Genomic DNA, 17,163 nt, shown 5'->3' on the forward strand with positions numbered 1-17,163 from the left:
AACAGAGGTAGGTTAGGGATGGAGAGGTAAGATACCTTTAGGCTGGTTTCTTATTTTGAGAGGCTGAATGAATTCCCAGCTATTTTCCTGTGTGTCTCCCTTTGCTGCTACGCTTTATATGTCTGCAAAAAAACCCCACAACCCTTGCTAGAGGTGGATGTTAAGCATTTGTTGAGGCTTGAATTGGCAGGGGAAAAGTAGTGGCAGTCTCCCAAGCTCTGCCCACACACCTCACTTTGCTTATTGGGGGCACCAAGTGAGATGCGAGTACAGTACAAATTTGAAGATATTCAGAATATAATTGCTTGGGCTCTACTGACATGAGAGCTGAGATTCTGGAGAACAAGATGGAAGCCTCTAGGGCTATGTCTACACTAGCATTTGCTGCCATATAACTTATGTCACTCTGGGGTGTGAAAAAGCCACCCCCCAGAGTGATGTAAGCACTGTTTAGACAGTGCTATGTCGGTGGGGCTGGAGTAGTTAAGCAGACGGGCTCCCATCAGCTTAGTGCGGTCACATTAGAGAGCTTACAGTAGCACACCTGGATTGCTGCAGCTCCACCACTGTAAACTTTTGAGTGTAGCTGTAGCCTAAAAAAGACTGGCTTGCAAGCCAGGCTGGTGTGACCCAGCTGATTTCAAGCACTGACAGTTGAAAATATTTTTCAGTGGTATAAGATGGAAAGTTCAAGAGCATGTTTTTATAAACTAAGCCATCCTGTGGATTTTACATATAATTAAACAGTCAGGTTGGCATATATGTATATTCTCAAGGTTCTTATCTTAGGGATTTTTACTCTGAATCTGGCCTTAGGTTAAGGAGTCATTTCTTAGTGAGCAGGTGTTAATATTTTTTTTAGTAGTATTCATTTTTAATAGGAATATGAAAGAGAGAATGCCTATTTTAAATTATATGTAATTTATAACATTGCAAAGAACTGAACGTGTCTGTTTCATACCTATTTAATTAGGGTTTCTCCAAAGACATTGCTAACGTTTTGCACTAATGGTGTATTACTTCGTACGCTAATGGCAGGAGACAGCACGCTATCGACCGTGACACATGTTATCGTGGTAAGAACCCTTAAGTGTTCAATGTAGAGTGACATTCCAGAGGCCTTGACAAATGTGATGTCAGGCCTTATTTTTTCTCATTAATTGGCTGTATATTATACTTAGTCTCAAATCTTCATGTCAGCTGAGCAGAATATAAATAATTATTACTGTATTTGCTGCGCTTGACTGGTCTATATAGTAGTTCATGTGCTTGTATGTTTTTCTGCATTAAAAATACTGCCAGCCTGTTTAATGGGCTCAGGTTTTTTTAAGTGCATATTTGAAATTAATAAGAGTATACAGATATGTTGAGGGGAAGATAGAATCCTCAATTGTTTGCAACATCTTTTGGAACTAAATACATTGAGTCTTAGGACAGCTCATGTAGATACTGTGGAGTCTGGTGAACATGCATCAGAATTCCATGTGTCTCACATTTCTGTTTGCAGTCTAAATTGTAGCAACACTTCTTTAAGCATTCTGTGCTGCAAAGTGCTGAGCACTCTGGCAACAATCATGATCATTGCCCTATTGTGCTAAGCACTGTACAAACATGCAGAAAGGTCCCTGCTCCAAAGAGCTTACACCAATTTAGTGTGTGTTGCCTTAGATTGTAACAGAAAGAATAGCAAAGAGAACAATCATAGGAACACATGATTACGTAGAGCAAGATACCTTCACAGTTTAATGGATCTGAGTTATGACTTTTTAGAAAAAGTTACAAGGTATAAATAATCTCTGGTCAGCTACCTGTGACTAAATTATCCTTCATGGAGGATTGTGTGATTATTTTTTTTTTTTTTGGCTCTTATGGTAAATGCTAATCAACGCAGAAAAGTTATTTATAAAAATTAAATTGTGGGGATCCAGTGATAATCAGATTTGTTCGGTTATTGAGTAAGGAGATTGTCTTGTAACTGCCAGTCTGAAAACCCAACCGAGGATCTAAAAATCTAGCAGTATTTTGTGGATCATGCATCATCTTTAATAATAAGATTCAGCAGGCAAATTCTGCTCTGAGATACTTGTGCAAAATCCCTCCTCTACCGTTTTTTACTTTATGATATAAAGATGTATTTCCTTTGACAAATACTTGTGTAGCTTATTGGCCAACTATACAGGTTAGCAATGGGTACAGTTTTCTCAAAAATTTTGATCCTGGATCTGGGATGTTTGTCCTTTTTTCTGCTTGTTATAGGATGAAGTACATGAGAGGGATCGATTCAGTGACTTCTTGCTAACAAAGTTAAGAGACATATTGCAAAAACAGACAACTTTGAAACTGATTCTTTCTAGTGCTGCTCTGGATGTGAATCTCTTTATCAGATATTTTGGAAGCTGCCCAGTGATACACAGTAAGTCAAGTGATAGCATATGCACAAATACTAAATCTGACTAATTTTAAGATCAGTTATTTCCTAACTAAAATTTATCTATCTCATTAAAACATAACAAAATATTTGAATAAGGGTTTGTTAAACCTATGACACTTAAGCAAATCAAAGTTGAAATTGTGTGCTGACACACACACCTTAGTTTGCTGGATTTGAAACATTTCTGTAACCATTCCGGATTAGTGCATTATTTTTACAGAGTAGTTTTATATTTTTTTGGTCCTTTTGAGGTAAAGGAATAAAGTGGGGTATAAAGACAAGAGAACGAGTTCAGCTTGATACAGAGAAAATTAGAAGTGCTAATAACTTTGAGCATGTAATTCCCAGCTGATATTTTCATCTTTCTTGTAAAATGCTCCTCTGCCTTGACTCCAGTATTGTTAATACAAGGAACCCCTACCAAAGTTTATAATATTATTCCAATAAAAAGTTATTATTGAATCTTTAAAATAGCCCTTAGAAATTTGTTGAAATCATTTTCTTCTCCATACCAAGGCATATGTATTGGTTCCCACATGTAAGGATAACTAACTGAGGCAAGGAAAATCTAAAAATACTGAATATTAATTATTTGTATTTTCAGTTCAAGGAAGACCATATGAAGTTAAGGAGATGTTTCTGGAAGATATCTTACGAAGTACAGGATATACAAATAAAGAGATGGTAAAATACAAAAAAGAAAAACAGCGAGGTTGGTACACTTATTTTGAGGTGGGGAAAAGAAACCGCAGTAGTCACTGTTTTCTAGTAGTAAAATATGACAAACATTTTTGTTCAGAAATATATTTTTGTTCAAAATATTGAATAATAAACATCAGTGGATCAAAGCAAGCATTTTTTGGCCCTAAATGTTTTACTTCTTTTTGGCATGTTTTGTAAAAATCTTGAAATAACACTTAATTTCCTGCTGTTTACTTTTTTACGTTTTTTTGTTCTCCACTTGGTAAATTTTTTTTATTTTTTTTTACTGTTTCTAAAGAAGCACAATCCTGCATAATTCATTTGTTTACTTCTAGCTGTGTGCAAGCATCATAATATCAAGAGGTACTGTATATGCTCATCTCTGGGAATAGAATGTAATTGTGTCCACACAGCACAATGTCTGCAGTGCACAGAAACAGTGACTATTGATGTAAAGGGGTTTTGTTTATCTTTCCAACTGGTGTATATTTAAGAGAAATAGAATCTAGAAAAACTCACAAATATTAACCAGTTTAAAGAAGACTATGGTGTGGCTATTAGACATACATGTCCCTTTTAAAAAAACCAAAAAAACCCCCAACCTATACATTGTATGACCAATTAACAAACTACCTGTTAAAACTTAACATTAACATGAGGCATCATCATACAGTGTACATCATTCATGTTGCTCACTTTGATATAGAAATGATAAATCACTGTTGACCTAGTAAAGCTTTTATATTTCTGAGAAATATGTATAATGACAAGTTACGGCCTCCATTATTATGTTTGTCTAAGAGCTATTTAATTCCTGTTGCTTGATCGTTTCAAAAGTTTTCTGCTTGAAGAAAAGTAAGAAATTTTGTGTCCATTCCTGTAGCAATTCATTACTTGGAACTCCTCTACCGTTACAGTCAACAGTATTTTGTCCTGATCATTTCAGGATTGAGCTGTCTGTATATTTTGGCTTTATTCCTTGCTCTTAAAGCAAAGGTTTGCAATAATGAAACTTTGGAAGATCTATGCTAGTTACTAGAAACTGCCCCTGGATTTGAGCCAGCATTCTAACCAAAGGATTGCATAGACAAATTCTTACAATGTATGCTTTTTGGAAAGTATTTATGCATGGTAATGTCCCAAATACAATTTTAAACTTAATTATCTTTCATAAATAAAAGTGGGTATTAGATAATATGTTTGCTTATTAGTGCTTTACAAAAATTATAAATATTTTAGAAGAGAAACAGCAAACCACCCTGACAGAATGGTATTCTGCTCAAGACAACACTAGCAAACCAGAATCTCAAAGACAGAGATCTGTACCAAGTGTGGCTGAAGAGTATGACTTGTTGGATGATGGTGGTGACACAGTGTTCAGTCAACTGGTATGCTTTTCTTTTTGTCAGAATTGAATTTTCAAATACACTGTATTTATATTAGTAGTCTGTGCTTTCTCCCCCACATATGTGGCTGTAACAGTTACATAAGGCAATTTAATTTTAACAAACAAATTATGGATAGATCCTATACACCTGTGAAAAAGTTGTGTGTTCTGCCTGAATGTTGTTAACACTAGTATTTTAAATGGAAGACTTTTTAATCCCTTAATGGCAGGAGTGAGTGAATATCTCTCAGAAGATCTCACATTGCTAAGAACAATGAATTAATGTTAAAATATTATTATGGTCACAAAAGTCTTCTTTAAGTCATATTTTCTTGCTTTAGTGACAAAACAGTTATACTGCATATACTTGTGTGTAGTTGACCCATCCTTTTCATAATTCAAGTTTAACTGGCAGTACTGGAAAAATCATCTTTTTGTTGTAAACTAAGCGAAGTTCATATGGAAGTCATAGAGACAATAAATGGGTCTGTAGGGACCATTTACAGTTAATCTTTAATGTATAACACTCTTAAGTAATGTTATTACTTAAGAACATTAGCTATTTATCTAAATGTCTGACAGAATATACTTGTTGAAAAATGCAATAAAAAGTTCAGATTTAAGGCTCTCCTGACAAATTTATTCAAGTACTGATTAAAGGTATTTTTGATTAAAACTTTGTACCTGCCACCCAATTATCATCTTTGCTTAATATATAGGGTTTGTTATGTAGAAAGTTGGGATTACTTATAATGGCATGTCCTTTAACCATAGCATTTTATTAGCTAAACCATATTATAGAAGTCTTATACTTGTATATATTTAAAAATAAGGGACTGTTCTTTTGTAAGCAGTAGTAGGAAGGGAATAAATGACACACTCACTTGTAGTAATTGCCTGCAGTCACCTCTATCTTTACAACCTTCTTTGCAGTTCCAAATTAGTTTAATTTGGATGGCGTTGTTTGTAGTCTGTTCTTAACTGTTGTGTGTCTCAGTCTTGAGTGATAATGTGAAAATGAATCCTGGTCTCCAATATTATATGGGTATTCATCTGAGAAACTTCCACCTCCCTGAAAGAGTTTGTGACAAAATTTTCTGTATGTGATATAGGAAAGGACTAAATCAAGTATAGGCTACAAGTACATGTGTACATATAAGATGATAAATTGTATAAATCTGCGTGTTTAGAGACAGTGATGTTTACAGTTCTGTATTTAATAAGTCTAGAAAATGAGTTTATAGTGAAATTGTTGATACAGAGGTTTTTTAGAGGGGCACAAATGATTTTAAATGAAAAGCTTTTATTTCAGTTGCTGCTTAGAATATTTTCTTCTAGTGAAAATGATTAGTGAAAATGACTTAACTGCATATTAAATCCTTATAATGCATTAGATCTTATCCTATTTTAAAAACGTATTTTGTTTTTGTTTAGATAAAGTGTCCAGATTTACCATTCTTGTCCTTTTTTAATAATAATTTAGTTTGAGGACATGTGACTTTTGTATGCCACAATTCCAGTCATTATGAAAGCTGGAAACCTGTTTTCCTGTGATAATGTACTGGATTGGCGTAGTATCACATTATTAAAATAGTGAAGGGTGGGTGAGTCGGAGGATGTGTGAGAGTGGGTGTGCAAAGAATGTAAAACATTAGATTAGCAACTGCTTTAGAGAAGATTCAAATACTTTTTGTTTTTCAAGTCTATTATCTTTTTTCAGACTGAAAAAGATGTGAATTGCCTTGAACCATGGTTAATAAAAGAAATGGATTCTTGTCTCTCCGATATATGGTTGCATAAAGATGTTGATGCCTTTGCTCAGGTGTTTCACCTTATCTTAACTGAAAATGTCAGTGGTAGGTTTCTCTTATTTTAGTAAACTTGTTTTTCTTACTGGGCTGTGCAGCTTCCTACATAGACTTTACCAAAAAAAAAAAAAAAAAAAAAAGAAGTGAGTTAAAAGTGCTGTGAATTCTACATCACTTTTACTTTCTCAATTTTTGTTTAATTTTACATTAAAATACCTCTTTGAGAATTGACTTAAGATTTGTACGATTAATGGATTGTGTCCTTATTGATTATTACCACAGTATTCTTGAAGTGTACATATTATTTTTTATAGAATCATTTTGTGTAATACAATGTTAAGTTCATGAGGATTGACAATGGAAAAAATGAATCTTTTGGTCCTTCATCCAGAAACCAATTTTTCCGTAGGTGGATGGAGTATAGCAAGGCTGCTAAATATAATGTTTGGAGGAATCAGTAACATTGTTTGAAGAATTTCCTTTTTGCCCAAAACACTAATGTTCCGATTTTTCCTTATTAGTTGATTACAGACACAGTGAAACCAGTGCAACTGCACTAATGATTGCTTCAGGGAGAGGTTTCTTAAGTCAGGTAGAACAGCTGATTGGAATGGGAGCGAATGTCCACAGCAAATCATCCAATGGCTGGTAAAAAAACAATTGAATTCTTTCAAAATCTGATTTGTTTACGTTTTCTAAATATGCAAGTTTTCAGTTTACAGCCAGGAATAATTACGTATTTAAGAACATAAGAATGGCCATACTGGGTCAGATCAAAGATCCATCCAGCCCAGTATCTTGTCTACCGACAGTGGCCAATGCCAGGTGCCCCAGAGGGAGTGAACCTAACAGGTAATGATCAAGTGATCTCTCTCCTGCCATCCATCTCCACCCTCTGACAAACATTCCTTACCCATCCTGGGTAATAACCATTAATGGACTTAACCTCCATGAATTTATCCAGTTCTCTTTTAAACCCTGTTATAGTCCTAGCTTTCACAACCTCCTCAGGCAAGGAGTTTCACAGGTTGACTGTGTGCTGAGTGAAGAAGAACTTCCTTTTATTTGTTTTAAACCTGCTACCCATTAATTTCATTTGGTGGCCCCTAGTTCTTATATTATTGGAACAAGTAAGTAACTTTTCCTGAACAAGTAAATAACTTACTAACCCAGGAACCTATCCTTGCAACAAAGCCCGTTGCCAACTGTGTCCACATATCTATTCAGGGGACACCATCGTAGGGCCTAATCACATCAGCCACACTATCAGAGGCTCGTTCACCAATATCCACCAATGTGATATGTGCCAGCAATGCCCCTCTGCCATGTACATTGGTCAGACTGGACAGTCTCTACGTAAAAGAATAAATGGACACAAATCAGATGTCAAGAATTATAACATTCATAAACCAGTCAGAGAATGCTTCAATCTCTCTGGTCACGCGATTACAGACATGAAAGTTGCGATATTACAACAGAAAAACTTCAAAACCAGACTCCAGCGAGAGACTGCTGAATTGTAATTCATTTGCAAATTGGATACAATTAATTTAGGCTTGAATAGAGACTGGGAGTGGTTGATTTCCCCTTGTTTTTTTCCTACCCCCCCACCTCCCCCCCAGACGTTCTTGTTAAACCCTGGATTTGTGCTGGAAATGGTCCACCTTGATTATCATACACATTGTAAGGAGAGTGATCACTTTAGATAAGCTATTACCAACAGGAGAGTAGGTTTGTGTGGAGGGTGGGTGGGGAGAAAACCTGGATTTGTGCTGGAAATGGCCCAACTTGAATATCATACACATTGTAAGGAGAGTGATCACTTTAGATAAGCTATTACCAGCAGGAGAGTGGGGTGTGGGGAGAGAAAACCTTTTGTAGTGGTAAATACCCATTTTTTCATGTTTTGTGTGTATAAAAAGATCTTCTGTATTTTCCACAGTATGCATCCGATGAAGTGAGCTGTAGCTCACGAAAGCTTATGCTCAAATAAATTTGTTAGTCTCTAAGGTGTCACAAGTCCTCCTTTTCTTTTTGCGAATACAGACTAGCACGGCTGCTACTCTGAAACCCATTAATTCATTGTTCTCGTTATTAGAAAAGATCATTGTAATACAAAATGAAGTAGGAATTCATCTACCAGTGGATTTATATCAGGCAGATACTAATATCAGAAGCATGCAAAAACAGATTTGATTTAGGGAGAGAACAGTAAAAATTGGCTTTATAAGGAGATAATGAACAAAGGAATTTTAAAAACCAAATCTTTGAGCATGTGAATCTTTGCCTACAGAGAATACTAGGTGTGCCATTTCAGAACACTTACATGTGCGGTACAGGCGATAGTGAGGGAAAAATACAAAGTGTGACTCAGTATTGCACATAGGCTTATGTTTTTCAACAGAAGAAGTGAAAAATTATTTTTCGCTATAGCTTGCTTGTACTTGCTCTTGTACAGAGCTGGCAAACTTACTTTGCGGGGATTTCTGAAAACTGTATTATTTAGATATCATGTGCTTTCAAGTGTGAAAACATATATCCAGTGGATACTACAGTGATGAGAGCATGACAAGTGCACAAGTGTTTAAAAAAGGGGTTCCTAGAATCTGTAGTTGACTGATATAAGGTATTTGTAGTTCTAAATGAGACCGTAAAGAACACTTTGTAACTATTGCAGGATGGCTTTGGATTGGGCTAAACATTTTGGACAGACTGAGATTGTAGATCTTCTGGAATCTTACAGGTAAGGTATTCCTGCTTTGCTGAAACATTTATTTAACATGTAAATGCCTATTACATTCATGCATAACTTTAATGGGTACAACAATGTTTAGTTCTCTAACTTCTAAAATCTGGCACAAAAAAGCCAATTTGCAGAACTAGGTATAATAAATCCAGAAGATATTCTTGCTTTTTAAAAAGTAAACCTCCTGTAACAAGACTAGGTGGTTTAAAAATGTATATCAAATGAGTTCTGTGTCATGGCCACTATAGCAGTCCTCACCAAGAAACCAAGAGCAGTTCAAACACTTGGATTGGGAGGCCTGGAACTGTAAGCCTTACTCACTCTTCGCTTTTCTGCTTGGACAGCATGTTACAGTTCTCCTACTTCTGTTCAAATCTCTTTTGCTTTCCCTTCCCTTCTACTTCTAGGTGGGGAAGTTTTTTAAATTTACTTTTGCCTCTTTGGTATAACTTTTGTCTTGATAAACTTTGTTAAAGCTTTGAAAACCTTAGGGACCACTCATTAAACGCTCCCTGTGCCCTTCAATAATGGAACAGCTGAAACAGCTCAGGAATATGTATCTTTACATCCTGCATGGCACCAGAGGGCCACCTTACAGAAAAATCTCTTCAGCAGTCACTATTTTCAAAGTCCAAAAAGACCAAGATTTGCAAAAATAGGTGTCTAAAGTTGAGCTCCTATGGTGATGTTTAGGCATCTTGGAAATTGGTCTGACTTTCAAAAGCACTGGGTATCCAGCAGCTCCCTTTTAAAGAGCTAGTGTTCCTTCAATTCTGAGAAACCTTTAGGGCTCCATAAAATTCTTAAGTGAAGTAAAAACTTTACGCTTTCTACTTGCTCTTCTACCAGCTCACTCATGAGACCGCTCACCGTCCCAATCAGATCATTACGGCCACAGTCAGGAAATATTCTTTCTCCAAGAATTATTTTGACGCTGTGCAAGAGAAAGAATTGCACTCTTAACATTTAACCTGTAAAAGAAAGACAAGAGGTGCATAAATACCCACCTTTTGTGTTTGAATAAAATGTTATGCCACTACTTGTTTGAGTAAGTTAATAAGGGCTCGGAGGGGAAAAAACAGATGAAGGGAAATGGTTCAATCACAAAATTAGGAAATTCCATAGGATTCAGGCTTAAAAAGCTTAGCATCCCTAAAATTAAAAAACGTATGAAAGAATTGACATCATTGTCTGAGGTTATCTCTTCAGAAGAGGATAACTTTAAGATAGGAGGACCTCTGAGAAGATATCAAATCATCTTTCAGTTTTCCCCCATATCTTGCTTTGCCAAAGGGGACATAACCTGGAGTGATGACCTCAGACCCACTAAGTTATGAAAAGCTTCATTCTTAAGAAAATCTCTGTACTTCTATTGTAGAAGCCCTAGAAGTCTGCGTTTTGCTTCAAAGTCTTTCTAAACTGATCTCTCTTAACATTTTATGCTGTGCCCATCACTGTTACACTTGTGCATCTCACACTGTAACTAGTTGCCCGTTCTGGGTAAGTGGCTGTCTGTGGTTCAATAAATCAAAACCAATCATTTGCTTCTTCAAATTAATTAAAGCTAACTACTCATTGGAAAGTGGCAGAAAATGCTGAAATATCCAGGTATTCCTTGCCTATCTCATGTGAATATTTATACTCATCTGTTTAGTCTCTCTTTAAAACAGATGAGTAACCAGCCTTTTCATCCCAATACAGGTATTAATGGAAAGATTCCAAATACTTCAGCAGAAAATATTGGAATTGAAATGATAAAGTATTTCACCCTTTAATTCTTCATCCAGCCACTATAATCAGTTAGTCAATAAAAGCCCTGGATGATCCAAGAGAAGTGTTCTCACTTTAGGGGCTATAAAACCAATTCCTGCACTTGAAAGAATATGTGGGCTGCACTCTATACCTTTATAGTTCAGAACAGATGGGTGTAAGAGCAATTGTATACCTTGAATCCCTGAAAAAAGTAAAATCCCACTGGGATCAACCTTTGTTATGATGTTATGATGTCTCCAGGAGATTTCCTAATATCTGTAGATCTTGGAGACGTACCTTCCCATTCTGTTTTAGCAGTGCCAACATCCCTCTCTCCAATTTGTCTGTGAAAATCATCCTATATTTACTCCCTTTCATTTTGATCTGTCAGTTCTAAAAATCTTTACTACATAGTCAGACAGTCTCCTAGGATTTCGGGTAGAAAAATCAAGGATTACTACTTTGTTTAAATTTATGTAAACCGTTAACATGTTGTTATTGACATATCTTTGAAAAACTTCTGGTGAGTGAATAATTGTGACTTACAGTCCCTTATCAAAGCTCTTGGATGTGTCTTTGGTCTCTGTAAAGAGGTAATCTACCCATCATTGAGGACTGAGTTTAATGTTAATTATAGAAAGGAAATAAGCAGGTAATTTTTTTTCCATTGGGCCCTCATAAGTCTTCACACAGCACCTCTTCAGATCCAGCTGGGTTGTATACACCATTCCCACTGCCTATTCCATAATAATCTGATTCAAGATATGTCCAGCAAGTATTTTTTGATGCATCCTTTATGACTAGTAACAATTTTATAAAAGAAAAATGGAGAAAATGATTAATGGGAGTCAAGTACTTCTTAAAAATAACTTGATGGCATATAAGGTACTTTCTTGTAAGAGAATTGCTTCTGGAATGGGATTCTTTATATAAGCCCTCAAACCATGTTTTCTGATCTGTGTAATTTCACTGTCTGCTCTTTTTTTTTAAAATTGCCAGTCTCCTTGCCTTAGACTAGACTAATGAGGATACTGAAATATATTGGTAGTGCTATGTGGGAAGGTTTGTATTGAAACTGCCTGTATTATGTTTTGCTCCAGCCAGTGTGCTTATTTTTGTTAGCAACAAAATTCACATACAAAGTAAAAGGTAAGTTACATAATAGGCTTCCAAATACATTTTAAGTTGATTTTAAGGTAACAACACTATTTTGTCTTGTCTAAGTGTGGAGGTTTTTTTTGGTTTTGGTTTTTTTTTTTTTTAAATTTTTAGAACTACAATATATGGTCTTAGAGTCCTAAAATTCCAACTGCTGGGATTTTCCTGCCTGGCAGGGCAAATTAAATTAAGTGAGTTCTTCTATAGAAAACCCTTCCTCCTTGCCTTTCTGCAGGAGGAGCAAAATGTTTAGGCTCAAGAATCATAGTAATTTCTAATGCGTTTGAATGCCATTGTAATAAGTTTTACTGTTCATTCTCCAAAGATACATTGAGGGAAGATCCACAGTATTTTTTGTGGCCAGAAAAATGTGAAAGGTAGTTGTGTTGCAGATGTTTTGTTGAAGGAGTTTCAAGATTTTGTAGAAGTCGGGCAGGCCGGGCGGGTGGGGTCAGGGAGAACCATCAAGTGGTCTCAATATATCATTCCTGGTGTTGGAAAAAAGTGCTTTCTAAATTGCTTTTTAGTATGTTAAAGGATGGGGAGAGAGTCAGGAAAGGGATTGCAATGAAATAGAAAACAAAACGAGTTTAGGCCCCATTTGTGGTGAATTACTAAGCTATAAACCTATTACAATATTAAAGAGGATTTTGGTGTTAAAATACCAAAAATAAACCAAACCTGCACCAAAACATCCAGCATTTAAATAGTAAATGATCAGTTAAATAGCAAACAGAACTAATACTTAGCTGTATCTTTATTTTATGTTGATATTTTGACACAGGTGTCTTTCTGTCTGCCAAATGCATTAATGACATATGAGTGGAAAAACTTCACCTGTACAAAAGCTTCAGGTCTTAAACAGAAAATCACCACACAACTGACTAACATCTATTGGTATTAATGATTTTCATGCAAATTGTCACTATGAGCAGAGCAGTTACCAAACAACTTATCAACTAGTAACGATGGTATTTTAAAAACTCCAAATAGACATTGCTATTACCATGCCTTTGAATTAAATTAATATTCAGTGTCATTAAAACAATTCTTGAGCGATTATCAAGCATAATCAGAAGATACTTGTAAGGAGGAGAAATATTGAGTCTTAGATGAATTATAAAACAAATCAACTTGAGCAAAATGAAGGGAGAAAAGATATTTACAGATATCTGTTCAGTGCATTTCACTTGCACTTTGGCAATATCATTGCTGGCCTGGCCAAGTTGAGCAAATGTAAAGTATTCCTAAATCACACAAGATAGTCTATTACAAGAATAATTTGACTACATATGTTGGTTTTTCATGCTTAAATGTTTTCTATAAATATTTTTTGTTTGAATGTGCTTTAGCGTTGGTATCAACAAAAATTAAATATATCTTACTTGAGAATAGGAGGACATTTTTAAGACTTTGTCAACACAGCTTTTAATAATACAACCTATCATGGAAAATGATCCCCCACTCTCACAAGCCTTGGGAGGCAGGCCAATCCTCACTTACAGACAGCCCCCCAACCTGAAGCAAATACTTACCAGCAACTGCACACCATGCTACAGAAACACTAACGCAGGAACCAATCCCTGTAACAAACCCCGTTGCCTTCTCTGTCCCCTTATCTACCCTAGTGACACCATCATAGGACCTAACCACACAAGCCACACCATCAGAGGCTCATTCACTTGCACATCTACTAATGTGATATATGCCACCATGTGCCAGCAGTGCCCCTCTGCCGTGTACATTGGCCAAACCGGACAATCTCTATGTAAAAGGATAAATCGACAAATCAGACATCAGGAATGGTAACATACAAAAGCCAGTAGGAGAACACTTCAGTCTTCCTGGACACTCAATAATAGATTTTAAAGTAGCCATTCTTCAACAGAAAAACTTCAGAAACAGACTTCAGTGAGAAACTGCTGAGCTACAATTCATTTGCAAACTTAACACCATCAATTTGGGCTTGAATAGGGACTGGGAGTGGCTGGCTCACTACAAAAGCAATTTTCCATCTCTTGGTATTGACACCTCCTCATTAATTATTGGGAGTGGACTACATCCACCCTGACTAAATTGGCCTTCAGTATTGGTTCTCCACTTGTAAGGTAACTCCCTTCTCTTCATGTGCCAATATATATTTATGCATGTATCTGTATTTTCACTCCATGCATCTGAAAAAGTTGTTTTTTTTTTTTTTTACCCACGAAAGCTTATGCCCAAATAAATCTGTTAGTCTCTAAGGTGTCACCGGACTCCTCGTTGTTTTTGGCTTAGCATGATATTATGTATTGACAAGTAATATACGCATATATAATATAGACACTGGAACATTCAAAAATAATAGTTTGGATCATAGAAGCTTTTTGTTTATCATGATAAAAACCTTATTGGTTTTAGATCATTTTACTACTGCTAAAACAGTAACTGTTAAACTGATTTACCACCTACTCAAAAAACTGCAGCTATGTGTTTGTTTAGCTGGGTATAGCTACATGTTGATGGGGAAAAATGCATTTTTCTATCTACTGTTTTCCTTTTAAAAGATAAATTGGGTGCCTGGTTATACTTTCACTGTTTTTTAATGCTCTGATTAAACAAAGTGTTTCAGCTCATTGAGCATGTTAAGTACTGAGTGGTACTGGCACATAAATCACTAAAGTCAGTGAATAGTAATTTGCTGTTAATATTCTGTTATTACCTACACCATCTTAAATATTTCACTATGAAATAAGAACTGGATATCTTGGTAGTTCTGATCTTATTTTGAATTCATGGCTACAGGGAAGCCTAGTAGTCTGATGCACACTTCCACTCTTGTTTCATGAGGATAAGCTTATTTTATGTGACTCTGTGTGTGTGTGTATGTTTCAGTGCTTCATTAGAGTTTGGAAACCTGGATGAAAGTTCTCTAGTGCAGGCAAATGGTGGTGATCTTAGTGCAGAAGACAGAGAACTATTGAAAGCTTATCATCACAGTTTTGATGATGAAAAAGTGGATCTGGATCTGATTATGCACCTACTTTACAATATCTGTCATAGTTGTGATGCTGGTAAGCACGTATTAAATTTTTTTATTTTAATAAGTTACTGTGGATACAGTTTGTTTCAGATGTATTAGTGATTGCACTTGTCTTTGTGAATAGTAATAACTTAATACACTGACAAAGAGTCCTGTGGAACCTTATAGACTAACAGACGTATTGGAGCATGAGCTTTCGTGGGTGAATACCCACTTCGTCTGAAGTGGGTATTCACCCACGAAAGCTCATGCTCCAATACGTCTGTTAGTCTATCCTAAGGTGCCACAGGACTCTTCGCCACTTTTACAGATCTAGACTAATACAGCTACCCCTCTGAAGCTTAATACACTGAAGTACTGCATGCAAATCCTTCGTGTGTTTACAAATACATGTTACTGGAGCATGTTTTTCTGTGATTTAAAATGAGTTTCCTATGTAACTTCTGTATTCTTCATTTTTTTTAAAAGGAGCAGTTTTAATTTTTCTTCCTGGATATGATGAGATAGTTGGCTTGAGGGATCGCATTCTGTTTGATGACAAGAGGTTTGCTGATAATGCTCACAGGTAAATTCTTTAGTCTGTGTTGCTGATTTTAATGCTTCTTAGCCTCACCCAAAAAAAAATAATTTTTTTTTTAATTTCACTTCTGTTTTGCCGTTAGATATCAAGTTTTTATGCTGCATTCAAATATGCAAACATCAGATCAGAAGAAGGTGCTAAAAACTCCACCTCCGGGCATTCGCAAAATAGCAAGTATCAAATTACTTTTTTCAGCTGTTCTCTTTGATTCATGTCTTCACTTCTACAGTTACTATAAAAGAACTTTATTGTTGCAGATTCTTTCTACTAATATTGCAGAAACCAGCATCACAGTCAATGATGTTGTCTTTGTTATTGACTCTGGCAAGATGAAAGAGGTATGGCTGTATAAATTTTGGGTTAATATTGCTGAAAGAAATAGTGGAGAGAAGTGTGCAGTGGTACATATTTTAAGTAAAAATGTTAACAGTAGCGGAAGGAAAATGGTATTAGCAGGATTATTCCTGGCACATGTTATCAAATACATTTCATGTAACTGAACTTATTGATTCTTGAATGCATATCTTTTGACAATTGAAAGAATGTTATAAATGTTTAGTATGATTGTATTTTGCACTCAAATACCAAATTTAGGAAAATATGGAAAATTTATGAAAATAATTTACAAATGTGGCAAAGAAGAAATAAAATTTTAATCAAGTACAACAACAAGAGATGTTTATGCTTAGCCTATGGTAAAGCGAGAGGAAATGCAACTCACTTTCTGTGCTATACTAGGCATTATAAATTAAAAGAACCTGATAGCCAGAAAATTACATTGAACAGATCTGGCTTTGGCTTTAATTTTAAAAAGGTGTCTATATATTCGTAAGGAAGAGAAGTAGGTTCTAAATAAACACTTGGTTATAGTTAACTAGCTTTAAACATGCCCAGGTCCAATTACTGTAATTATTGTAGTTGAATTTAGCTTGATAATTAAGATAATTTACGTTGCTTTGTTTAATGTACCCTATTAAATCCAACTATTGCTCTTGTGATATGAACTCTACCTTAATATTGTAGAAGTCCTTTGATGCACTGAACTGTGTTACCATGCTAAAAATGGTGTGGATTTCAAAAGCCAGTGCCATTCAGAGAAAAGGCAGGTAATGTACACTTCACGTTGAATCTTATTTCACAAACTTGAACTTTGCATACGTTAAATGTAGTAAGGAGGCAGACCATTGCCTTTATAATAGGAAGTATTATGATGTGAACTGTCAATGTATTTCTTTCATCCAAATACAATTAAAATCATTTAAAAGCTTTGTGTCTCTATTATAATATTGGAGTTACTACTACAGGGAAAACATTGAGACTCAAATTAGGCTTGAATAATGTTAAAAGATTTAACCTAACCGGACTTTTGTATTGGGAAAATTGTTATAATATACAAGTCTGAAAATAGAAGTTCACTTATTTGCTTTTTTATTCACAATTCTTAGAGTTTGTCCACACTATAGATGGAAGAATTCTTCTGTTGACCTGGCACCAGGTCTTAAGTTGGCTTAACTATTTTTTTCTCGAGGGTGTGAATTTTTCACATTTCTGAGTGATGTAGCTAGGTTGATCTAAAT

At 35.5% G+C, this 17,163-nt stretch overlaps 1 protein-coding gene across 5 annotated transcripts in view; it reads left to right on the top strand.

Moving 5' to 3' along the window:
* Positions 1–17,163, top strand: part of YTHDC2 (YTH N6-methyladenosine RNA binding protein C2) — a 51,321-nt gene that overhangs the window by 12,070 nt on the left and 22,088 nt on the right. For 4 of the 5 annotated variants that reach the window (XM_073344721.1, XM_073344722.1, XM_073344725.1 and 1 more), the window contains exons 6-16: positions 974–1,076; positions 2,257–2,413; positions 3,036–3,143; positions 4,373–4,521; positions 6,241–6,376; positions 6,850–6,976; positions 9,006–9,071; positions 14,859–15,037; positions 15,475–15,571; positions 15,669–15,924; positions 16,610–16,692. In XM_073344721.1, coding sequence (XP_073200822.1) covers positions 974–1,076; positions 2,257–2,413; positions 3,036–3,143; positions 4,373–4,521; positions 6,241–6,376; positions 6,850–6,976; positions 9,006–9,071; positions 14,859–15,037; positions 15,475–15,571; positions 15,669–15,924; positions 16,610–16,692 — 1,461 coding nt within the window. The remainder of the gene's footprint in view (positions 1–973; positions 1,077–2,256; positions 2,414–3,035; positions 3,144–4,372; positions 4,522–6,240; positions 6,377–6,849; positions 6,977–9,005; positions 9,072–14,858; positions 15,038–15,474; positions 15,572–15,668; positions 15,925–16,609; positions 16,693–17,163) is intronic. The other variant, XM_073344724.2, reaches the window with a different exon arrangement.

The sequence above is a fragment of the Lepidochelys kempii genome, chromosome 5 (genome assembly GCF_965140285.1).
Source record: "Lepidochelys kempii isolate rLepKem1 chromosome 5, rLepKem1.hap1, whole genome shotgun sequence".
In the NCBI taxonomy this organism is placed as follows: domain Eukaryota; kingdom Metazoa; phylum Chordata; order Testudines; family Cheloniidae; genus Lepidochelys; species Lepidochelys kempii.